Here is a 23,965-nt window from a genome sequence, read left to right on the forward strand (position 1 = left end):
TTACACAGAAAAGCCCTACAAAGCCAGCATTCTCCAGCGAGTGCTGCTCGTTGCTGGATTTCTCCCTATAGTGTGTCACAACTAGAGGCTAAAAATGCAATGGGGTTAAGTGAGGCGTAGTATCGCTGTCGTTGCAATGGAAGTTGCCTTCCCTGGTTCTCAAACCTAACTCCTAAAATAACACTTGAAGGAAAAGCATTTAGCACTGGTGTAGAGGCTTGTGCTACTAAAAAGATCTTAAGGATTAAGTTGAAATACAGCAGTGCACACCCAGAGCTGGCCTTGGAGCACTCCGAGTGTTAGTGAACCCAAAGCAGGCTAGGAGGCGAATCACAGCAACTTCCTACACTCCTATTGTCTATTTACTAGGACTTCGAAAGCGTGTATGAACTTAGCCAGTATCTTTATGCATTTGCTGTCTCCGGATCCCAAAGACAAAGCAATCCTTCATTTTAGATTTAAATGTGTCGATCCCCTTATCATAAATAATCCCAACCCACCTAATATCCAAACCGTTTACACGCCGAAGCAGTTCTCGCGCTGGCCGGCTGGCACTGCGCCGATACGCTCATCATCCACAAGTGAAAAGACAGCTTTTTCCAGGCAAAAGTGTGCGGCCCTTAAAAGGGCCTTTTGAGTCGTTCTGCTACCGGGGGGTCTGAAAATTAACCGCCGAAGCCGTAGAGAGTGCGGCCCTGGCGCTTGAGCGCGTACACCACGTCCATGGCGGTGACGGTCTTGCGCTTGGCGTGCTCGGTGTAGGTCACGGCGTCGCGGATCACGTTCTCCAGGAAGACCTTGAGCACGCCGCGCGTCTCCTCGTAGATCAGCCCTGAGATGCGCTTCACGCCGCCGCGGCGCGCCAGGCGGCGGATGGCGGGCTTGGTGATGCCCTGGATGTTGTCGCGCAGCACCTTGCGGTGCCTCTTGGCGCCTCCTTTGCCCAGGCCCTTCCCGCCTTTCCCGCGACCAGACATGGCTCCACAGCGACAAGTGAACAGCTAGAAGCACGCAGATCAAATGAGCAAGTAGCAGCGTCCGACAGCCCTTTTTATACAGTCATCCCCGACCACAGAGAAAACTGGGAGGCAAAATTCTTTTTTTTTAACTTGAGTACCGCCCTCTGTAACGTCATAGGTCGAGCTCCCTACCAATCAGCATTCGTGCGTTTTAAACTATCGAATCAGAACCGAATACTAGTCCCCGCCAATTATTTTGAAAACACTATAAAATGAGAGTTTTGAAAAACTCAGGGTAAAAAGGAGTATATAACCGGTGACTAGCCAAACAAGGGAGGCTGCTTAGGAGACGTTTCACGAGGCTGTTTCTTGTCGTGGACTATGAGTTTGTGAACCGATGCTCTCGAAATTTTGTAACAGAATTTTTTTGGTCTTTAGGGTGACACAAATTTGTTTGCTGTTTTTGCTGCAATGGACTCATATGGCTAATTCTCTGAAAATTAGTAGATGCTCCTGAGTGAAGGATAAACCTTGGATTTGACTGCATCATAGGATTGTCATGAAATATTTTGTTAGTACTTCCAACTAATTTAAGAATTTTACTTAAGGTTTTAAGAATTTCACTGCAGGGTTGTTCATCAACATGCAACATTAATATTGGACTGATATGATTGTTAAAAGTTACTGTTCTGTATTAAAGGGTTGTTACATCTTTTTCTTAGGAAGTAAAAGTACAAGGTAGCCATAGAAAGCAATAAAGAAATCCAAGACTTGAGATAAAGCCCTGACCTGAAAAGCAGAACTAAAGGTATAAGTGCCTTTTTCCCAATTAACTTTTTGTATGGAAATAATGTTTTGCTTCCTTTTATACTAGTTTTCTAATTTTAGATTTATTTTTTAAATCATGCTGTAATTTTATTATTTAAAACTTTTATATGCCGTCCCTTACGCCTGGCATCTCAGGACCGCTTACAATCATTAAAACAAAACACAATAAAACAACCATCTCAATATAATAACAATCAACCAGAAAATATAAGTTAAATAAAAAACGACTGTTGGACATTAAAATATTAGTTTTTAAAATAACAAGTGAATAAAAAGATTTTGACCTGGGGCAGAAAAGAATATAAACTCAGTACCAGGTGAACTTCTCCGGGGAATTATATTAATTGAATATAAAGTCCACAAGAAAAATCAGAAATGTATTCCCTCCCATCCGAAAGGAATCTACTGCATTTTTCGTTCTAGTTAGAATTCCCATAAATGAATTACCCCAACAATCTCAGTATCTTTCTAAGCCGGAACAGAAAAGTATCACTACCTTCTTTCAGATAGCAGCACATGCAGAAATGAAACCTCCAAATGGTACATTTCCATTGGATGATGCAAAGCTGCACCGGGCCGTTGGTCAATTGAAATTTCACTTTCTGATTGGCTGGAAGAAGCTCCAGTTTTATTGGATAACAAGAATAAAGCCTTTCCAGCCGCCAATCAGAAGTACCAGTTAGAATCCTCGGGAGTAAATAAAAGGAGCGACGCCGGGCGTCGGCGGCTCACTTTCCTCGTTCTTCGTAGCCTCGGGTTGTAGCTGTTTGCGCGATGTCTGGCCGGGGCAAGCAGGGCGGCAAGGCGCGGGCCAAGGCCAAGACGCGCTCGTCGCGGGCGGGCCTGCAGTTCCCCGTGGGCCGCGTGCACCGCCTGCTGCGCAAGGGCAACTACGCGGAGCGCGTGGGCGCCGGCGCGCCCGTCTACCTGGCCGCCGTGCTCGAGTACCTGACGGCCGAGATCCTGGAGCTGGCCGGCAACGCGGCGCGCGACAACAAGAAGACGCGCATCATCCCGCGCCACCTGCAGCTGGCCGTGCGCAACGACGAGGAGCTCAACAAGCTGCTGGGCAAGGTCACCATCGCGCAGGGCGGCGTGCTGCCCAACATCCAGGCCGTCCTGCTGCCCAAGAAGACCGAGAGCCACAAGGTCAAGGCCAAGTGAGGCGGCCGCGCCCCGCGGCGCGCGCGACCCAAAGGCTCTTTTCAGAGCCGCCCACGCGCTCACGAGAGAGCTGCTCCCGCTGCGTTACATTCTCCCTCTCGCAAAGAACTCGCCGTGGCTTTTACGGTTCATACGAAAATGATCCCAGGCTTTCCTTCAGTGTAGCTTACTCAACTGCATCTTGGCGGGTGTTTTCTACGATTTTACAGTGGAGATCAGCTAGCTACCCCCGTAAACAACACAAACCTAACGCTTGTGTGTCATAAAACTGAGGTCCCTAGTATCGTGAATATAAAGGTAGCATTTCTAACTCGCACTTTCAAGACGGATTAAGTTTCCTGCCGTTGCAGGTTATTCTCTCGCTTCTGACTAGCTTCACACACGGCTGTTTGTTAATATGTCCCGGAGTAAGCTATAAAGCTATAAAAGATGCATGAATGTTTCTGTTCCTTCAAACACAGTAAGGTTTATTTTACCGTGACAAAGAGACTTTATGAAAATATTAGACCTTAAGTGGATTTTTCTGGTTGTCACTGGTGCTAAAGCTTAGCCACCGAAGCCGTAGGAAGCCACCCTTGTCCAAATCTTTGCCACCCTTCCCACGAATGGACATTTTTAACGAATTCAGCTACTCAACTCAGGATGTCCCAATCCTTTCCAAGCAGAGAGACAATTTCCCGACCTGAAAGAAAACTGAAAATGCTCCTACATTGCAGTGTGTGAGGTTTCATTTTCGTCCAATCAAATAAAACGTCTTTTCAGCTGTCCAGTGAGAGCCGTTTGAAACAACTGAGATGGTGCCCCGCCCCACACTGCATCTAGCCAATTGTTGTCCAGCCCAGGAAATTCAAACTTTCTAACGTTCACCTCACAGCATTCAGCCAATCAGGACTGTGAGGACGGTCTATAAATACTGAGCCAGCCGTTTCTTGCAGTTATTTGTGGCGATTTCCTCCAAGTAGTAAAATGGCTCGTACCAAGCAGACGGCGCGCAAGTCGACCGGCGGGAAGGCGCCGCGCAAGCAGCTGGCGACCAAGGCGGCCCGCAAGAGCGCGCCGGCCACGGGCGGCGTGAAGAAGCCGCACCGCTACCGGCCCGGCACGGTGGCGCTGCGCGAGATCCGGCGCTACCAGAAGTCGACGGAGCTGCTGATCCGCAAGCTGCCCTTCCAGCGCCTGGTGCGCGAGATCGCGCAGGACTTCAAGACCGACCTGCGCTTCCAGAGCTCGGCCGTGATGGCGCTGCAGGAGGCGAGCGAGGCCTACCTGGTGGGGCTCTTCGAGGACACCAACCTGTGCGCCATCCACGCCAAGCGCGTCACCATCATGCCCAAGGACATCCAGCTGGCCCGCCGCATCCGCGGGGAGAGGGCGTGAAGTCGATACCGCAGTAGGGGCTCCTACCGAAAACAACCCAAAGGCTCTTTTAAGAGCCACAACTTCTCCACAAAGAGTGCTGATAACTCCAAAAAAATCAAAGACTGCAACGTAATATATCACTTGTAATTTTAATTTTTTAAATGTTTCGAGTTACTTGGTGGTGTATTTGCTCCTACCCAGTCCTCGGAAACCCGTCGTCATCTGGAGCGCGATCATTGAAATTAACATGACACTTACCTGTGAGCTATTAAAACATGCTCTGTGCGAAACGCACATCAAGCTCGAGTAATCAACATACAAGGCATTCACTAAAGGGCGTACGACATTAAGGCGGAAACGACGGCACGTAACAGGGAACGCAACCGGAAGCTTCCCCGAGATCTGAATGGGGCCGAGTGCGAGGCACTCATCGCCGGCACCCTTTTAAACATCCCCAATGGTGACACTCAGCGCTTCTCCGAAGCTTGTGGGTGGCTCTTAAAAGAGCCGTTGGGGTTTAAAGGAACGCGTCCCAGCTAAGAGCAGCCTTTCTCCTACTTCTTCTTGGGCGCCGCCTTCTTGGCTTTGGCTACCTTCGCTTTGGGCGTCTTGGGCTTCGCCTTGGGCTTCGCCTTGGCCGGGCTTTTCGCCGCCTTCCTGGCCGCCGCTTTCGGCTTCTTCGGGCTCTTCGCCGCCTTTTTGGCCCCGCCCGCCGCCGAGGCTGCGGGCTTCTTGGCCACCTTCTTGACGCTCTTCTTGGCCGCTGCGGCCCCGACCGCCTTCTTCACTTTCTTAGCGGCGCTGGCCGGCTTCTTGGCGGCGGGCTTCCTGGCCTTGGCGGCGGCGGGCTGCGGCTTCTTCCCGGCCGCGGCCGCCCTGTCCCGGCCGCGGCCCTCGGCCTGCTTCTTGTTGAGCTTGAAGGAGCCCGAGGCGCCCGTGCCCTTGGTCTGCAGCAGCGTGCCCTTGGTCACCAGGCTCTTGAGCCCCAGCTTGATGCGGCTGTTGTTCTTCTCCACGTCGTAGCCGGCGGCCGCCAGCGACTTCTTCAGCGCGGCCAGCGACACGCCGCCGCGCTCCTTGGAGGCCGACACCGCCTGGGTCAGCAGCTCCGTCACGCTGGGCCCCGAGGCCTTGCGGGGCTTCGGCGCGCCCGCCGCCGCCGCCTTCTTACCCTTCTTGGCCGGAGCCTTGGCGGCCGGCAGAGCAGCGACAGGTGCGGCTGGAACCTCCTCGGTCATTGCGCCTTGTTGAGCCAAGCCACGCTCCCTCCGCCTCAAGTTCGTGCAGCATCCGCCGAACAGGCGCGCAGGAGGCGCCGCCTGGTATTTATAGGGGAGGAGCTGCGCTCTGATTGGTGCGTTCCGCGCAGGGCTCCGTGGCGCCAGACCGGCTCCCGGTCCGGGCGACTTTGTGTTTCTTACCAGCCCCAAACAGCCGATTAATCGCGATCGCGCCCGCGGATCGCTCCCGTTCCAGGCGGGGTCGAGGGGGAGCCTGTGGACTCTTGGGGGCCGCGTCTGCACGCTCCGGGGAAGCCGGGCGGGCCCGCCAAAGGGCGCGGAACGCCGCCTCTGCTCGCTCCTGCAGCCTGCCCAGTCGTCAACTTTTGCTTTTCCCCGAAAATAGCCAGGGCTACTTTCAGTAGGTGGTTGTGGAAAGCCTGCGGTAAGAGACCCGGGAGGGTCAGTCCCTCGGCGGCGCAGAAGGCGCGAGTTTTCGGCTGACCATTCCAGGGCAATCGCCGCTTTCACCGAGTCAAGTAACACATCTGCCAACGAGCTTCAGACTAAGTTGATCTAAGTCAGTACTGCTGTGTTGCCCCCACAAAATGCTTGACTGGGTGATGTTGGGGATTCTTGATTATTTTAAGTGGCCCTGTAGGGGCAGATGGGAAAAATCTCATACAGATGTTAGAAATCTGGCACCTTTAAGCTTATCTAATAGCCCTTTAAGGAAGGGCCTGCTTTTGTCCCTTTGCTGTGCTCCTTATCCAATAGGGTAAATACTTGTAGGGTTGTTAACTGATTGTATATATATTCAGATGAATATATTCATTTGTCTTTAAAATTAGGGGAACTAAATCTAGATGAAACTTCAACATAAGCTCCAACTCACTCTACCACATCTCTGGGCTAAAAGATGGTTGAAGAAAGAGTACTGTTTCTCTGTTAGCTGCTTAACTACTGCAAACCAGCAGAAATGAGTTGCTGTTGAGGCCCACCTGTATTTTGGCAAATAATGCAGGCTTTAGAATATTTTTGCACCTAAAAACTGACAGAGTGATTCTGCAGAAAGAGGGAACAAAAATAGGGAGGAGAGTGAGCTCATGAAAAGAGTAAAAGTGACAGGGATCCAAAATCAGAGCAGTGCTCACTCAGGTAGGACTTGCTTTCCTGCAGATGGACTTGGGCAAGATTACGCTTTCCTGCTCAGCTGTGAGTCCCTTTCAGTTCAATGGGACATGTCCAAAAAAGAGCTGGGAGGGAGGGGGCTGCAGTCTTGGATGTCGAAGTATCACGGGATTTGTTTCCATGCTTGCTGTGGCAGCAGAACAGGGCTATTCCTTGCAGAATGCTGAGGGTTATTAATTCCATTCACCGCTGCATACAAAGGACGGAAAGATGTGACCAGGCCAGTGTTCAGAACAAGGCCGCAATGCACCTTTGGATGAAGCATGAAGGGTCCAGGTGGTTGCCAGGTATACCGCTTATATGGCCATTTGCTGATGGTGAGTGGAAGAGCTTCAGGGTTCCAGACTTGACCCTGAACCGCTTGCCTCTGCTGCCACAGAGGTCCTCTGGTGTACCCGGAAGGCCAGCCAGTTTGGATCCCGTCTTGCCAAGCCCTGACTGAATTCACACATGCTTGGAGACAGGACTGTTATCCACTGATCGACGCTAGTAGGTGGCAGGAAAGATGTGTGAAATCGCCATTAGGACAGGAGAGAGAATAAAATGTGTTGACTTCGTTCCCATACACAGATCTGGGGTGCAATCACACCGTGAATAGTTCTCAGTACTGCACCTCAAAAAGATCCTTGAAGCGGGGAAAAGCAACAGGGGATGACCAGTTCTAGCAAGGGGGTGTTGTGAGCCCCCCAGGTTACAATCTGGGGGCCTGTTCAGCTTAGAAAAACACTGCGTGTCTGAGTACAGGGTATGAACGGACACCTACTGCAGAAAGGTGTAGAAATCGGGGGGTGTTTTTCCCCCTTTCTTGTAATCTTAGACCCTGAAATCCTCCGTTGAAGCCAAAGAAAAATGCAGTGCATTCCAGACCACGAAATTCAGCACCACAAGCCACTTCTGTGTGCAGTCTGAAAAGCGGTCTAGATATATTCCTGGCTACTTGTCCTGAAAGGTATCTGCTGCCTGCAGCATTGGAAACAGTGTGTCTCTGCACACCACTTGCTGGGGAACATGGGTGGCAGGGTGTGGCCAGGAGCATCTGTCCAGCTCCTGGGGAAACAGCATCCTGGCTTTTGGCCTGATCCCACACAGGTTTCACATCTCTAGCGGGATTTCTTAGAAGAAACTAAGCAAAGGTGTTTCTACCTGCAGTAGGAAATACGTGCGGTTTCACTGAGAAGCTGTGCATCCAAGTGCAAAGAGTGTGCTGGAACACCTTGGGGGTGTTTGGGGTAGTCAGAGCAGGCAAGGGGTGGCAGATGGGGACCCCCTCAGAGGTTCTTGGTCTAGGGGAAGTATGGCCAATCTGGGGGGTCTGACGTTGCCACCCGGTTGAGACGGGCAATGTGCTGTCTTTTGATAGTGTGGCGAAGTGCTGGCTTGGCCAGAAAGTCCCAGGTTCAGCCCCCGCCCCGCCACGAGGCTCCCTGGACGCAGGACCCTGCAATCCATCTTTCCACAGCCCGAGGTCCTCCTTCAGATGTGTTTGAGTGCAGCTGCCAGCCTTCCTGGGGAGGATGGGAGCTGTACTACCACAAACCTGGATGGCACCAAGTTGTGAAAGGATGCGCTAAACCTCACTTCATGGGGTGTTGTGAGGATTAAAGGGGTGGGGTGGGGGTTCTGCTGTATCTTTGCCCCACAAAAGGAGGCTGGGATAACACAGTGAGCAAAACAGTTTTGGGGTCCGTGGTATCCTGCCCTCCCAGTGCCTCCATGGAACATTGGACATTGGATTGGGATGATTCTGAGCACATATCCAGCCCCGAATTAGTTTTGGAGTCAGAGCTGAGCTTGCAGCCCTTTTCTCACAGAAATTGACCCTGGTTTCCCCCAGGCATTCTCGTTTGAGCGGAAGAATGATGCGGGCAGAGAATGACAGGTACCGACTTCTGACACAGCCAAGCAATGTTTCTTACCAGTCTGGGGCGAATCCATTTTGCTGGGGAAATATGGCAGCTCCCCCAGCTTTAACCCATACAGCCCTCAATGACGTGGGACTCGGACGCCTGTCAAAGCACCTCTCCTGCTCTGCGTCACCCATACGCTACTGCCCACATCCAGGAGTTTTGCCGACAGACACCTCCAAGGAAGGCAACCAGGAAGATGGCCTCCCTCTCCAGGAATTCTGGGACGACCTCCTCCCAAAGCCCTGCCCAATCCCAGTGCAGGAATCTTTTCGGCACCCAGGGATTTGATAGCATAGGATGGGACATGCCATTTAAATACTTGCAATGGTTTTAGTAGTTTAAACTTCAGCATTTTACATTTTGTATATCGAAACTGTATGCTCTGTATGATTTTATTGGTGTTCTATGGATTTACTGTGAAGTGGCCAGAGAGCTTTGGATATTGGAAAGTAGAGAACTGAAATGATATTCACACAGAACTCTCTCCGGGAGCCCTCATCATTTGTGGACAAATTCAAGCAATAAGGGACAGGCATGAGACCTAAAATGTGTTGCAAGCAATATTCATACCGGTAACAAAGCGGCGGGGTGGGGGGGGGGTGGATACTTCCCTGGGGGCAAAGGAGGAACACCTCACGGAAAGAGCACAAGGATATTATCTGACCCGGTACCAAATTCTCTTTCACACGTTTCCCCTTCTCCAAAATATGCCCTGCACACAGAGCACGAAAAAGACAAGTGTGTCTTTATTTGGGAACGGTTTTCACAGAAATTGCACAACTGAGGACGGCACAGGGAAGTCCCCTGCACATGTGCACACTCATCACAACAGCAAGGGGGAGAGGGAACTCTAGTTTTGTACAAAAATAAAACCTTTATTGACAAAGAAAAAAGCAAATGTAGTAAACACTTCACTTTTGGCCTTCTCGCCCTGCTGGCAGCACAAGATGCTGCAGAAGCAGGTGTTCTTTGAGAATGATTGAGGTCAACAGGAAGGGTGGCAAAGTGGAATTTCCAGGGTAACAGCTCTGTGCAAAATACCACTGCCCTAGGACTTGGGTACTTTCTCCAGGGGGTCAGAAGATGCCTTCATTTGATAAAAAGTGGGGGTAGAAGCAGCATTTTTACAAACAGTGGTAAACAAAAACCCCACTAGGGAAGTTTCCCATAGTTCCAGAGGCAGGAAAAGATGAGATTCCAAACCCAGAAAGTACTCATCTTTTAAATTCAGTCCTTCTCCATCAGTTTGCTCCAAGGAAGGTGCGTCAAAGTACATCTAAGTCTGCCCCCCACCGCCAAAAAAAGGAGATCACTTTGAGGAACACCAAATAAAGAAACAGAGCGGAAAGGTTCGCTTTTCTGGATCAACCAAGCTATGGAGTTACCCTTTTCGGTAAAGCAAAGTGCCTCATTTCCCATTGGAGGCCGTCTCGGTGTTGGGAGAACTCCCAATTTTAGCAAGGGATTCTGAAGGTATGTCACCAGAAATGCGTTTCAGAGGAAGAGGCAGAAATGGAAAATATGCTTTGCAAAGTATCAGACCAGTTGGAGTAAATGTGTTTTCCTCGCAGGAGTACAATCCTTGACACACAATGTGATTAAAACGAATTATGATCCATGTACCTTTGCCTGCATTTCTATTTGAGGCGATTCCAGGAGCAGCAGTCCTTCTTTGGAAGGTCAAAAGGGCACCCTAAGTGGTCACCTTGTGCCAGGAATGCTTCCTGGCATCACTCGCCGAGATATGCCAACGGTGTGTGTGTTTTCCTATTGGCTTTGGCAGTACAATCCTTGGGCGGGGATTTACTGCTTATTGTAGAAATGAGGAAAATGGTTCACACAAACTACCTACTTGCTAGACTCTTTCAGCCATCACAAAAATAAGCACAACCCACTTTTGGATGCTCTGAGGCAGAGGGCAATTTAGCAGTGAGAGGAAAAGACACAGAAAAGCTACTATGAAGGATGTCCACGTGTGCATTCCAACAAATCATTCTCAAACTAGGTTTCCACACACTGGGGAGGAAAGAGAAATTATTCATCTTTTCAGGGGGTTGGAGCGATCGGATTGCATGGCTCTGAGCAAACTGAAAAATTTTACTTTGGGTTGACTTCAGCCTGCACAGGAAAATGGTAGGCAGAGTGAAGCACGGGCAAAATGCCTTTCAAAACTTTTGAAAGAACCATTGCTGGGAAAGTCACTGGTACCAGCCTTAAATAGCCCACAGTGCAATCGACCAAAAGCCTTCCCCAAGAGTTCTGTCCTGACTGGGGATGATGCGTGTTGTAGTCTAACACGCCTGAGAAGTAACCAGGCCAAACCAGGGAAGGCTGGACTGCAGCATAAAAGCCGTTTTGGCTGGGAGGGAGGTGAAGTTGGGAAGCAGCTCTATCATCAGTTTGAAATCTGCTAAAATGTTAAGATTTCCCAACTATTTCTGGTATTGTCCAGTAGAGGTGGCAGACACTACAAGAACATGCGGGGGGGGGGCCCCTCCACCCCTGCACAAAATCCCAAACTTTGCCTTCCAACATGGCTGGAGGACTTTGTTTCCAGCAACAGTGTCCCTTCTCTCTTTGCTCCGCTGGAAATGGGCAAGTATCATCAAGACTATTGATGTAACTATGGATGTCAAAGGAACATGTCAAAGGATGGATGAAGCACTAGGAACAGAGAACAAAACGCTAGCGTATCAGGAGTGTGGCGGATCACAAGAGCCAGGTTCTCGAAACCCAAAGAGAGGGGTTGGTTCTTCACAACTCAAGGATCAGAGACAAAAGCCGGAATCTGCACCCCGAGCGAGCCCAAGATAGGAATAGCAGCTGGCTCAACAGACCTTCCTTTTTAACGTTATCCTTAAAAGGGGGGTATCTACATGGCTCAAGGCTTGGTACATGGCTGAAGGCGTAAGGAAGGAATGGTGACGTCAGGCCCTCCCGACAGGGTCCTGGGCCTGCTGGCTCCTTTCTGCCGTCATGAGGTGGCGGCAGCGCTTCGCGATTTGGGTCTTCTCATCAGAATACTTTTTTAGAACGGGGGGTCTCTGCGTCTCTCTGTTTGCCAGGATTTCATTCTCTGGGCCTGGGCCTGGGCCTGGGCCTAGCAAGGTTGCAAGGTGTCAGCGACTGGAGTACAAGGTCTGCAGCAGCGGCTTCCGCAGAGAGGCAGCAGCCGCTCAGGGCAGGAGGAGGAGTCTGGGGCTCCCTGCTCGACTCCTGCTGTTGCTGTTTCGCCGCCTGCAAAGCTGGTCAAGGCCGAGGGCCGGCCTGGGCAGCCACTGCAGGACGCTCAGCATGGCCAGAGCAGAGCTCCGTCTCTGGTGAGCCCTCCGGGCAGGAGCGGTGCCCGAGAGAGGTGGGGGCCGGGGGGCAAGGACCGCATGCATCACCATCACCGTCTGTAGGCCAGCCTCGGTCTCTTTTTTATTAACATCATCAGTACTGCGAACAGGCCCCTTCGATGGGCACAGCTGCAGATCCGTAAAAAAAGCAACAAAGAACTTTTCTGGAAAAATAAATACATAAAAACTCCGGTCCCCTTGCCCCAGTGTCTCGGGCTTCCTGGGTCCAAATCCTCAGTAAGGCAAGTAAGGTTTGGGGCAGCTGGTCCAGCTGAGGAGGCGGAAATCGGCCAGGAGGGCCACGCCATGTCACGGCCACGGGACTTGCGAGCCCCGCTGGCCTCCAGCTCAGTCCATCGGGCTCCCTCCTGGGGCCGCGAAGCCAACCGGCCCTCGAACACCCCCAGTGTGGCCCGCCCCTCCGCAGTCCTTCCACGGCTGGGGGAGGCGGCGCTGTGGCGGCGGCGGCGGCGCCTGCCCGCCCGGGCTGCAAGAAGTCCTGCCACCGGCCCCACTGCTCGGCCGCAGCCCCGCTCAGGGCAAAAAGAAGCCAGCCCGCTCGGGAAGCCAGGCCGTGTGGCTCAGTGCCTGGGAGCTGCGGGCGCGACCCCCGCTGCGGCCTGTGCCCGCGCGGCCGGCTCCCCCGGCTCTGCTCCAGCCTCCTCCTCCTCCATGGCCACTTCTGGGGGCAGGGACGACAGGCAGAGCTGCGCCCCACCGCCCTCCTCCATCGGCTCCAGCATGCCGTTCAGGTCCATGTCCTGGATCTCGACGTCGTACAGAGGGGAGACTTTTGAGGTGGGGTTGCTTCCGCAGTCCACACACGCCTGAGGCAAATGAGAGGAAAAAGGGGGCGAGCTCAACGCCGTGTCCAGGCCCACTGGCTCACCACTGCCCCTGTGCGGCGCCCGGCCCGGCAACCTTCCCAAGGGCTGGTTTCCAAGCTGCCCCGTGGCCCGCGGCTGGTCCTAGGGGTTTCTTAGCCAACGTGTGCCCGGAAGGCAGATGCACACACGAAGCCGCAGTCCGGCCAAAGCCCCACTGTGGCCTGTTCCCCCTGCTCCTGCACACATGGGAGGAGAGCGGGACCCCGGGAACAACCCCGCTCCCCCTCCAGCACTGCGGTGGCAGCAGGGAAGAGCCTCTCCACACCGCAGGCAGGCACCCCAGCCCGTGCCCCCTTCTCCCCAGGAGGGAAGCGGGCGGGAGCCATCCCTCCCTGCCCCACACACCTGCTTGGAAATCTGGGGGGGTGTGGGGCAGGCAGCAGAGGCCCAGCACCCATCGGTGCCCCTCTCAAAGTCCAGTCAGGATTTGGGAAGGGTGGGGGCGGGGGGAGACACGACTCTCTAGCTCTCTGCCGGATGGCGGTGAGTGGAGACCCCGGGCAGCCCCCACCCGAGCCACTCCCAGGGAGCCCAGCCCAGGCCAGCCTCTGTGGGGTGGCCTGGCCAAGCCCAGAGCCCGGGCCTGCAGGCCCCCATGCCCACCCCACCAGCTGGGACGCCAGCGGGGGCCACGCAGGGAGCCCTCCCAGCTCGCACGGCAATCGACGATCCCATGGCGGCCGGCCATCCCACCCAGGCAGGGGCCTCGTCCTCCTCCTCCTCCTCCTCCTCACCGTGATGTTGATCGCTTTGGGCAGGGCCCCCTTCTGGACCCACGAGTGCACCTCGGCCAGCTCCTTCTTCTGCTCGTCCGTGAAGCGCGGCTGCCGCTTCTGCATCTGCTTCAGCTTTTCCCGGTCCTCCCGCAGCACCGCCTCTGTGTCCCTGCAGGGCACGGGCGGGCAGTGAGTCGGGCAGCGTGGGGAAGGGGAAGCGGAGGCAGGCCCCCAGTCGCAGGAACGAGGCCCCTTCAGGGGGAGTGCGGCCCACCCGCCCCGCGCAGGACGGCGGACGGGCGAGCCGGGCGCTGCCCGCCTCCTCACCTGGCCGGGAGCTGGTAGGTCATCATGACCTTGTCGTCCGTGTTGGCCATCAGCAGCCAGATGGGGTCCTGAAGGACGTACTTAATGAAGTGCTCGTTGTCCTCCACCTCCGAGCGCTTCTTGCCGCGCAGATCGTTCTCCGAGGAGTCGATGCTGCCGAAGTATTTGCTGGTGTTGCTGCTCTTGCTGCTTGCTGGGTGGGGGAGGCAGAGGTTACGAGCGGGCAGACCCCCGCGGCCCCTCTCCAGCCGCACCCCTGGGCGTGCGGGAGTCCAGCTCCCACAGCCCCGCTCACCCCTGCCCTCCGATGCAGCCTGGCCCACCGAGGAGCCGGCCGGGGCGAGGGAGGCAACCCCGCCACCACAGGGGCGGACTCACCGGTGCCGCTGGCCGAGGTGCTATCGCCATTAGAGCCGGAGCCCAGGAAGCCGGAGGCGGCCGAGCCACTGCCGGAGGCAGCCGACCCCGTGCCAGAGCGCGAGTCTTCCTGCAGCAGCAGGTCCAGCAGGTCACTGGAGCTGGACAGAGCGTCGTTGTTGGAGGAGCCGTGCGCTTCCGCCTGCAGGGAGATGGACGGGTGGGAGGAGCGGGCAGAAAGAGGCTGGGTCAGAGCCGCCCTTCCTGCCACGGCCCCTGGCAAGGAGGTTTCTCTCCTTGCCCGGGCCCAGGGCCACTCTGGCTACGCTGGCAAACAAGGGGAGGGGGTGTCTCGGGCCACTCGGCGCTGGAGACAAGCGGCTTAAGTGGGGAGCGAGCGAGCGCCGGGCACCCTGCTTCGCCACCAGGTGCCCAGGGAACCGGCCGCGACCCGCTGCTGCTCGCAGAGCTGAGCCTTCCCTCTGACCCGCCAGTGGCGAGGAGGGCGAGGCTGAACGGCGTGTGCACAGAATGGAGCACACCTGGCACCGGGGCCAGAGCTGCGGAGATCTGGGGGCACCGGCTCCCTTCCCAAGCCCCATCCCAGTGGGAAGGGGCAGGTCCGCCGCTCTCCGGCTGGGAATGGATCTACTCCTGGAAAGAGGCAGGAACCTCGTCATGCAGCCACCTGCACGGACTCCCCCTTCTTTTACACCCTGCCTTGACACCAAGCTCAGGATGCTGCCTAAGAGGCCCTGAACCTCCAAAGTTTAACGATGGAGAAAGATGCACCTAAGCCAAGAGGGGCTCACATCCACACTAGCTTCCGCCCCCTTACTGTGGCAGGCGACGAGGTGCCACCCAGCCGGGAGGAGCCTCGGGGGGCTGCATTCCTGCCCCGTGTCCTTGGGTCGCTCAGCATGCGGCGGGCTGGGGGGACTTACCAGGCACGGCTCCTCCTGGGCACCGAGCTCGCCGGCCAGGCCCGGGCCACCACTCACGCCAGCCCAGTCCGGGGTGGCCCCCGCCGGCCCGGCCGGGTTGCCGGCCACTCCTTCCGGGCGGTCACAAGGCTTGGGCATCTCTTCCATCTGCAGCAGGTTGAGCTGGAGCGGGGAGCTGCAGCGCGACTCGAACAGCGGCGACTCGGCCCGCTCGGGCTGGCTCATCGAGTGCGGGGTGGAGGGCCGGGACAGCGCCTGGGGGCCCGCCTCGGGCCCCGGGGTCGGCGCGCCCCCCGGCTGAGGGCCGAAGGGGAAGACCGGCCCGCCGGGGAAGTAGGACGGGGGCAGCGGGCTGTTCATCTGCGGGAACACGTAGTTGGGCAGCACAAGCGCCACCATGGGGGCGACGAGAGGCGTGGGGAACTGCGGGGCGGGCAGCGTGCTCGGGGCGGGCTCGGCGGCCGGCGGCACGGCGGATCGCGGAGGGAAGACCGGGATGGGGTAGGTCGGCATGACGGCCGGGTAAGGCATGGCGGGCAGGCTGGCCTGGGAGTTGCCTGAAGGAGGCCACGAGGACGATCCCGGCGCGCACAGGAGCTGGGGCGGGGAGGCCGAGTGGGGCGGGGAGCTGGTGCTGTCCGACAGCTTGTTCTGCTGCTTGATGCGCTTGGCCTTCGACTTCCTGCTCCGCCCGCGGCATCCTGGACCTCGGGTGCCCTGACGTGGGCCTCTGTGTCCTGAGCGGCCCGAAGGAGAATGGAGAGGGGAGGCGCGTGAGCGAGGCCCCTTCTGACCCGGCAGGGCGCGCTCCCCCGTGGTGCTCCCCCACGGCCCCACGGCGGCTGCCCGGCCAGGCTCACCTCGCTCGGCCTGGGGCCCGGCGTGGGGCGGCTCCTGCCAGCTCCGCCCCGGCGGCGCGTCGAAGACGTGCAGCCGGCTGAGGTCCTTGAAGCGGGTGAGGAACGCCTGCTCCTCCTGCTGGGTGTGGACGGAGAGCACCTCTTTCGTCAGCCCCACCTTGCGGTACTGCTGCTCCCGGTCCGGGGTCATGCTGGGGGGAGGGGGGGCCGGGGGGGTCGCACTGGGCGCCGCCTCTTCCATCATCACGATATCTGCGAGGAAGGGAAGGAGAGAGGAAAAAACACAAGAGGAGGAGGACCAGGTTAACCCCGCAATCCTCCCGAGGATAGAAATCCACCAGGAAAAACAAGCAAGGTCAGCATTTCTATCCCGCATTTCTCGCGCACACACACACGCACACACACACACGCAAGTCCCGCCATCCCTGCTCAGTGAAGGAGATGCTGCTCAGGCCGCCGCTCACTCAAGAGCCAAATGTGGGCGGGGGGCAGGGGTCTTTAATTTAAGGATGCCATCAATCTAGCCGTGCCGGAACTCCGGGTGCCGGACACTTCCTGTTGCTTCCTGACAGCCACAAGTTTCAATGACAGGAGTGCACATCTCCGAACACAGCGAAGGGGAAAATGGCATTATTTTCACAGGCCCCGATTAACCCTTCTCGGGTTTAAATTCCCGGCACTGTGCGCAGCCGCGACAGCAGGTCCCGGCTTCATCTACCTGCACAGGCATGACGTAGACACGTGATTCCACATACAGCTATTAAGGAAAAAAGACCAGGGCTCCCGCACCAGCACGCTGGGCCACTGGGAATGGCTATGTGGCCCCCAGCCCCCGGCTGGCAGCAGAAAGAGCTGGCCTGCGTCCAGAAAGAGCGGTGCTGCTTCCTTGAACACTTGCCCAGAGAGGAGTCACTCCCCACAACAGGACAGCCACCATAAAGGTATGGCCTGAGTGTTCCACCTCTCACCAAGGGGTGACTTTGTGTGTCCCAACGTTCATTCAGGAGTTACGACTGGCATCCAACAGCTTAGCCAAGCAAACGCGCAGAGTGGCTCCGCCTCGGGAATACTGTAACACGGGGGGTGCTGGGTGCGAATCTGCTCAGCTGGGAGGGCCAACTGAGTCAGCTGGGAGACGGAGGCTGTGCGGGGCGCAAAGGCGGGAAGAAGCGACACCGATCCCCAAATGAAGGCGCACCATCTGATGCAGAAAATGCTGCCGTCTGGCAGAGGGAAAAGAAAAAGGCGCTGCCCCTTCCAGCTCACTCGCGCGCCCGTGCCTGTCACGCGAGGGGAAAAACAAGCCTGGAAGGGGCCCCGGGATCCAGATCCTCGCAAGCCGCCATGTTCCGACTGGCGACATGACTCAGGGCAGATGCGGGCGGAGGAAACGGGAGCCGCGAAAAAGCCGAGACCCCTTCTACACGACTGTGTGCTGCTAAGCTGCGGAAAAGCCAGCAGGGCTGGAAGGAAGTGAAAAATGCCCGGGAATAGAAGCCAGGAGCAACGGCGCCGGTCCAGTGGGTTATTCCAGGATCCTACAGGATGCTATTGTGCTGCTGAAGGAGGCTGGAGCGCAGGGGGCACCGGAAAGTCCGAAAAACCCTTCTCCTACTTGAGGAGAGCCGATTCTCGCGTCTCTTCAGCTTTGCCTGGTTTGTAATGACAAACCATTCTGCCCGGGATCCACAGCAAAGGCATCTCAGTACTGCCAGATGGAGAAGCGTGTGGAAGAGTCAGCGTCTGGGCAGGGAATCCAGCTCTGAACGGGAGGCATCGCGGGGGTCTCAGCCGCGGTCATGCTGCCAAATGGCGCCAGAAGAAGTCTCGAGGGGCTTTGGTTCCCCAAAGAAAGCCTCCCTGCCCCTCTCCCAGAGGGGCTGCACACCCCTACCCCAAGAGACGCAGCAAAACGGAAGGAGAGGAGAGCACAGGGGCCGAGCAGAGCCGTGCCGTGCTGCCCGCCAGGGATGTTCTTGGCCCAGCCACCGCGCTTCCCCCTCCTGGCCCCTGGATGGGAGGACGGCCTTCCCAGGCCCCATCCCCGGGACTGTCAGCACAACCACTCACACCGTCACCACCCGCTGGCTTTGTGGACGACAGAGAGGACTGCCAAGGGAGGGGGGTGGACCCGCCCTCGAGTACTCAGGCTCTGCTTGACCCAGACTGACCCAGAAGAGCCGGTGCCTCTAGCGGATCGAACCTCCTGGCCTTGCTTCCCGCTTCCGATGCCACAGGGCGCAGCAGTGCCCGGCCGGCCATCAATCCCAGAGCCCGACATGCGTGGAAGGGGCCCTCCCTTGCTCCGCCAGCCACGGCCGAGGGGAGCAAGGGAGCCACAGCCGGCGGAAGCATCTCCCGCCTCTGCCTCCCCCTCCGCTCCCCTCCCGCGGCTTCCCCCAGGACGCAGCTCCTCTTCCTACAACCCCCCGGCCCGCCCTCCCTGCCCATGGCGTCCACCTCCCATACCCGACTCGGGGGGCTTCTTGTCTCCCACGTGGACGATGGTGCTGCTGAAGCTACACTGACTGGTCACGGAGGCCACGCTCTCGGCTTTGCTAGGCAAGGCCAGTGGAGTGAGCGGGCCGCCCACCACGGCAGCTGCCGCCGTCCCACGCTCGTCCCTCTTAGGCTGGCTCTCCGGGGTCGGCAGCATTTCCTCCAGTGCATCTGTTCAAAGAGACAAGGGTGGATTAGCCGAGTGGGGAGCGGGTGCAAAGACCCAGAGACCCTTCAGAGCACCTCCTGGCACAGCAAGAAGATCAAGACAGATGGATGGTTGGACGGACAGTCAGAGAGAGAAGAGCAAGACGCTGAGGCCCTCCGGATGAGGCAATCAGCTGGAACCGGAGACCGTGAGTCTGGCGGGCCGCCTGCATCAAGAGCCCCGGCCAGGAGGGGGAAGTTCCGCTGCCTAGCGCAGACCCAGGCGGGCTGCCACGCTCCCTCCATCCGCGGCCATCCGCACAGCCTCAGCGGCAGAGCAACACACGGGATCCTCGCGAGACGGGGGCCAGCACGTGTGAGGGGGTGCAGGAGAGGAGAGGAGAGGAGAGGAGAGGAGAGGAGAGGAGCGACTACTTTTGCCTGGTGTGAACGCGGGGGGAGGGGGAGCCACATCCTACACCGAGCCGGTCATCGCTAGCAAGGAAAGCCGGGGCGGGGGGGAGCATCACCTTTACTTGGGCAAGCCACCTCTTCGCCCACTTTCTGCTTGTCGTCGTCCGAATTTGAGGACGTGGTGTACGAAGAGGAGCCACACTTCCGCTTCACGCGGCTTGGGATGCTGTAGCTCTCCAGATACCTGGATTTTGGAGGAGAAAGAAAGGCGGAGGGGCCAAATCAGCAGCGATCCCAAGCCTGGGACAGGCCAGGAGGGAGCACGTGAAAGACAGGAGTCTGCACAGCTGCCCTCAAACCACAGGAGGAGATATGAAGGGGTGCAAGCGTCACGTCCAAAGGTCCCCGAGACAGCCCTGTGAACTAACTCCAGTGCCCACCACCCCCAGCCCTGGGAGCCCAGCATGCAGGGCCCAGGCGGCTCCACAGGAACACCTGAGGCAGCAGGCGGCAACCACAGGAGAACAGACGTAACTAAGAGGCTGCGGCACCTTTCAAATGGCGATTACGGGCAGGGCCCTCCGCGGACGGCCGTGCCCGCCTGGTGCCGGATCCCTCGCAGCGCCACTACCCTGCGCGCAGAGCCCCGGCCCTCCCTCACGCACCTTATGATGCCGTCCAAGCAGTTGATCTGCTGGTAGGAGTAGTTGGAGGGGTCCTTCCTCAGCGACTCCTCGGAAGCGGCTGCCTTCCCCGGCTCCCGGTCCAGCTCCCTCTGGGTCAGCGCAGGCTGCAGGCTGCCTCTGGCTGGTGCTTCCAGAGCTAGGGAGGGAGGGGAGAGTTGCAAGCCGGTGCAAGGAACAGAGGCGGAAGCTGCGCTCCCCGGTCGTACCCACGGCTGCTGGGAGGCAGTGCGCCCCTTTCCGCTGGGCAGCCTCCCCCCCGAAGGCAGAGAAGAGCCACCGCCTCACCTGGCTGGGAGTGCTTCGCGGGCTGGGGCCTGACGCGGGACTCGATGAAGACCTGCTGGCCCTGGTTCTTCACCATGTGCACGTCCTTGCAGATCTCCTGGAAAGTCATCTGAGGACAGGAGAGAAGCCATCAGCGCAGGCCAAGGGGCGGCCGGAGCAGCCCAGCCCACGTGGGAGCCGCCGGGGCGAGGCGGCCAGGCTTGGCCCACTCAGGCTCCTCGGCGCCCGCCCTCAGGTCCCGGCTGGGCCTTGCTCACCGGCCGAGCAGCTTGCGCCTCCTCGTTGGGGATGCCGTTGCTGTCGCTGGACGAGGCGACGCTCAGGAACTGCTCATGGGAGGCGTTGCTGCCCAGGCTGCAGAGGCCCATGGACCCGCTGCTGTGCACCGGCTGCGAGAGGAGGAGAGGGCAGGGTCAGTGCATGGACGGGGGCAGCCCACGGGAGGGGGCAGCCCACGGGAGGGAGCAGCCAAGAGGAGCCCCGTCAGGCTGTCCGGCAGTCACCTCACCTGCAGCAGGAGCCGGTGGATCTGCTCGGAGAGCCCCTGGAAGTCCAGCTCCGCGGGCTTCACCTGCGGTGTTTTGGGGGCCGTGAAGACGTCCTCGTTGAGGGGGCCCCTGGGGAGAGCAAGCAGGAGGCGGGTTAGGGTTAGGCCCTCCTTTCCCCCAGAGGAGGGCCGAGCCAGCTCTTGCCCCGCTGCTCCCAGGGCCCTCTCACCCTCCTCCTCCTCCTCCCATGCTCCCTTCCGTCAGACCCAGCCTGTCTCTCCCCCTGCTCCCTGCAGCCGCTCCTCCACCCCATTCTCTCCCTGGCAATGGCACCTCTTGCCTGCAGGATCGTGGGGGGCCAGGGGATAACATGGATCCGAGCAACGGGGAGGAGAGGATCCCTGCATGTGCGCGGAAGGGGCGCTCGCCCACTCCTGCACAGCCGCTGCTCTTCGCCTCGCAGACAGACAAGACAGACAGACAGCCGTCCACAGAGCGCAGCGTGGTCCGTGCCGTCCAGAGCACCTCAACAGCGCATTCCCCTCTCGCTGCCCTGCCATCGCGCCACATGGATCGGAACCCCACCCCGAGCCCCCTCCAAAGAGCACCTGGCCCGGCAACAAGAGGGACGTCGAGACACTGCCCTGCCCCTCAGCCACAGCTTCCCGCCTTCGCAATTCAAGGGGCGAGTCGAAAGGCGCCCCCAGCCCACACACGCTTTGGGGGAGAAGCCAATTCCGGGCTACTCACGTCCGCACTTTGTGTCTGCCCATGATGAAGGAGACTTTGCGGCTCCAGGGGTTAACGAAGCTGGACCAGCTGGTGTCAATGGTGACGTATTCCCCGTTGCGGGCACAGAAGCGGATGGGGGAGTGGTCGAAGGGCTGGCCAGCATACTGCAGAACTAGGAGGCAGCAAGGGAGGGGAGCGGAGGGTGAGAGAGGGCACAGCGGCTGCCAAGGCCAGCATCCCTGCGAGCGCCGCACGTCTGGAGCCGGACCCGCCGGGTGGGGCCTGGGGCCAAAGGGTGGTCAGGGAACCGCCGGAGGGTCTGCACAGCGGAAGCAACAAGGAGCACAAACACCCCTCCCGGCCCTCCTCCCCTGTTTCGTACTCACTCTTCTTATGAATGGCCAGCATAAGAGGCCGGTCCTCTGGGTGCAGGTAGAAAAGGACAGGCATCCCGACCAGGTCCTGGGGAAGGTAGCCCAGCAGTGGGGCCGCTCTGGAAAGCAGAGAGCGCAGAGACATCACCAGGCAGCAGGGGGAAGGCCGGGCTGGGCCCAGCACCTGGACGAGGCCGAGCAGCACTGGCCCAGCCCGAGAGGCACACGGGCACGGAGGCCGCTGAAGACAAGGACCCGCAACGGGGCGGTCCTGCCCGGCGAGGTGACGGATGGGCAAGGCCCCCATTCCGGCGAGGCCTGGCACTCCTGCGCAGGATCTCAGGCACCCCTCCCTCGGGGCAGCTCCAGGGCGAGGAGGCGAGGCTGCAACCCACGCCCCACACAGCCTCCCCCATGAGGCCCCCTACTCCTTACCGCTCATCCACATCCTGGAACAAGCAACTGGGAGTGTGTCTGGTGGTGAAGATTCTCTTGTCAGGGGGGATCCTGGGAGCTGGAACGGAAGGCACACCGCAGAATTAAAAGCGGCGTTCTGAGGACCACCGACCCCCACATGGGCCTCGGCGGTGCAACATGCACCTCTCTTCTCACAGGCCCTCCTGTGTTTGGCCCACCCCACAGAAGGCGCAGGGCGGGCAAACAGGGCGGGGGGTCAGTGAGCAGACCCCCTTTCCACCCCCATCACTCTCCCACTCGCATTGGGCAGGAGGGGAGAAATCCACGCAGGCACAGGCCGCAGCTGCTTCTCCCTCCATACCAGCCCTCCCCGACGTGAGACCCTCCAGAGGGGCTGGACTACGACTCCCGTCCTCCCCCGGGAACTGCATTTCAAAGGGCATCCATTCAGAGAAGGCCACTTCAGAGAGTCCCAGCCACCTGCCCTCTTGCGGTCAGAGTCGACGGAGCGTCAAATTCCCAACAACACGACACACGCGGGACTGCCCCCCCCACCCGTGCGCCCCCCCGCCTGTCGCAGTCCTGCCGCCCCCTCACCTTCGTAGCCTGAGTGGATGCGCTCGGCGATGAGCAGGCAGCAGGGCTGTCCTTCGGCGCTGCCCGAGTCGCGCACTTTGGCCAGGTATGGGGTGAGCCGGAAGGGGTAATAGCGCAGCTCCCGCCCGCTCTCGTGGCCTCCGCTGAGAAACAAACGCCTGCAATAAGACCAGAGGCCAGAGGAGACCAGGACGACCGGCAGGGAGCAGAAGAGCAGCACACATGGCGCTGGGGGGCAGGAGGCAGTGCACCCCCCTGCGGCTCGTGCCCCCTCCACCCCACCCAGGAAGGGGGCAGCACGCCTCAGCCTGCCCGCCAGCTCGTGCAGGGGCTGGGGGGCGTTCTCTCGGCCAAGGCACGCTATCTCCGCAGCTGCTGCGAACTGCATGCCTCTATCCTGCGAAACTTTTTATGCACCCAGCGTTCCTTGGCTGGCTGGCCAGACTATCGGGAGGGGCTCTTCTGGCCAGACTACAGTCCGTGGGACACCTGATCGGAAGGACCAGGTGCGCTCTGCTGCACACTAAGTGCAAACTTTACAAGCTTCAAAATGCTTATGGAAGCACAAAGGAAGACAAAATTCACCTGATACGACAGAAGACAGATTTCTCTTGGGTGTAATCCATAGCAGCTGCTGTGGGGGGGGGCAGGGAGAGAGAGAATGCAATTGCAAGATTAATAATGAACTGGTGCACACTTGAAAACAGCTCTTTCCAGTTTCTCATTTGATCCCCTGTTCTGAGCGGCTTCAGAAACGGATATCCTTTGATAGCAATTTTGAGGCCGGAGAAACTTTTCAAGAGGAGGAGCTGCGATGTTCTTGGTTGCTACTGCATGCCAGTAGGCTTCCCCAGCCCCCTTCCCACCCCCAGTGTGTTGGACTGTGCCCCCCACATTCTTAGCCCGTGGCAAAAGCGAATTTCTAGGCTCGACTGCAACCATGCGGCAGCCAAGGTGCAAGCAGAGCTCTGGCTGCAGGCTGGCCTTCACCGCCCTTCTGAGCTTCCTGCATACAGAAGGCACGTACTGGCAGAGGCGCAGGCGCTCCAGGAGGGCAAGTGATACGGTGCTGTGGACCCATAGAAGATGCTGACGTCTTGTGGGGCCAGGAACTCTGCAAACTTGGCTCCCTTGAAGACTTCCTTCTTGCAGCGCAGGATGAACGCGGCCTGGTCCGAGATGTAGGCGATTTTCCCCGTGATGAATGAGATGGCCACAGAGAACGTGTCCTGAGAGAGAGAAAGGAGCAGCGGGGTTGGGAAACGG

General features: G+C 58.1%; 5 protein-coding genes across 12 annotated transcripts in view; 2 read left to right on the forward strand and 3 right to left on the reverse strand.

Annotated features, from left to right (window-relative positions):
* Positions 1 to 386: 386 nt before the first annotated feature.
* LOC123016709 (histone H4) lies at positions 387 to 1,279 on the reverse strand. The gene has a single exon (XM_044417295.1). It carries the CDS (start codon positions 975 to 977, stop codon positions 666 to 668), a length of 312 nt encoding a protein of 103 aa, XP_044273230.1. The 5' UTR covers positions 978 to 1,279; the 3' UTR covers positions 387 to 665.
* Positions 1,280 to 2,464: 1,185 nt separating this feature from the next.
* LOC123016708 (histone H2A-IV-like) lies at positions 2,465 to 3,383 on the forward strand. The gene has a single exon (XM_044417293.1). The coding sequence runs from the start codon at positions 2,562 to 2,564 to the stop codon at positions 2,949 to 2,951; it is 390 nt and encodes a 129-aa protein (XP_044273228.1). The 5' UTR covers positions 2,465 to 2,561; the 3' UTR covers positions 2,952 to 3,383.
* On the forward strand, positions 2,973 to 4,456 carry LOC123016707 (histone H3). Its single transcript, XM_044417292.1, has one exon. The coding sequence runs from the start codon at positions 3,918 to 3,920 to the stop codon at positions 4,326 to 4,328; it is 411 nt and encodes a 136-aa protein (XP_044273227.1). The 5' UTR covers positions 2,973 to 3,917; the 3' UTR covers positions 4,329 to 4,456.
* On the reverse strand, positions 4,441 to 5,590 carry LOC123016706 (histone H1-like). Its single transcript, XM_044417291.1, has one exon. It carries the CDS (start codon positions 5,546 to 5,548, stop codon positions 4,865 to 4,867), a length of 684 nt encoding a protein of 227 aa, XP_044273226.1. The 5' UTR covers positions 5,549 to 5,590; the 3' UTR covers positions 4,441 to 4,864.
* Positions 5,591 to 12,027: 6,437 nt separating this feature from the next.
* Positions 12,028 to 23,965, reverse strand: part of PER1 (period circadian regulator 1) — a 29,319-nt gene continuing 17,381 nt past the window's right edge. For 7 of the 8 annotated variants that reach the window (XM_044417289.1, XM_044417286.1, XM_044417285.1 and 4 more), the window contains 18 exons: positions 23,727 to 23,928; positions 23,285 to 23,333; positions 22,700 to 22,842; positions 22,121 to 22,199; positions 21,698 to 21,804; positions 21,330 to 21,483; positions 20,600 to 20,708; positions 20,349 to 20,480; positions 20,092 to 20,200; positions 19,786 to 19,942; positions 19,237 to 19,364; positions 18,530 to 18,730; positions 16,061 to 16,312; positions 15,201 to 15,937; positions 14,278 to 14,458; positions 13,900 to 14,092; positions 13,591 to 13,741; positions 12,028 to 12,796 (listed from right to left, as the gene is read on the reverse strand). In XM_044417289.1, coding sequence (XP_044273224.1) covers positions 12,551 to 12,796; positions 13,591 to 13,741; positions 13,900 to 14,092; positions 14,278 to 14,458; positions 15,201 to 15,937; positions 16,061 to 16,312; positions 18,530 to 18,730; positions 19,237 to 19,364; positions 19,786 to 19,942; positions 20,092 to 20,200; positions 20,349 to 20,480; positions 20,600 to 20,708; positions 21,330 to 21,483; positions 21,698 to 21,804; positions 22,121 to 22,199; positions 22,700 to 22,842; positions 23,285 to 23,333; positions 23,727 to 23,928 — 3,330 coding nt within the window. In that variant the 3' untranslated portion in view covers positions 12,028 to 12,550. The remainder of the gene's footprint in view (positions 12,797 to 13,590; positions 13,742 to 13,899; positions 14,093 to 14,277; positions 14,459 to 15,200; positions 15,938 to 16,060; positions 16,313 to 18,529; positions 18,731 to 19,236; positions 19,365 to 19,785; positions 19,943 to 20,091; positions 20,201 to 20,348; positions 20,481 to 20,599; positions 20,709 to 21,329; positions 21,484 to 21,697; positions 21,805 to 22,120; positions 22,200 to 22,699; positions 22,843 to 23,284; positions 23,334 to 23,726; positions 23,929 to 23,965) is intronic. The other variant, XM_044417287.1, reaches the window with a different exon arrangement.

This window comes from Varanus komodoensis, unplaced genomic scaffold (assembly GCF_004798865.1).
Source record: "Varanus komodoensis strain SLA01 unplaced genomic scaffold, ASM479886v1 scaffold87, whole genome shotgun sequence".
Taxonomy (NCBI): domain Eukaryota; kingdom Metazoa; phylum Chordata; class Lepidosauria; order Squamata; family Varanidae; genus Varanus; species Varanus komodoensis.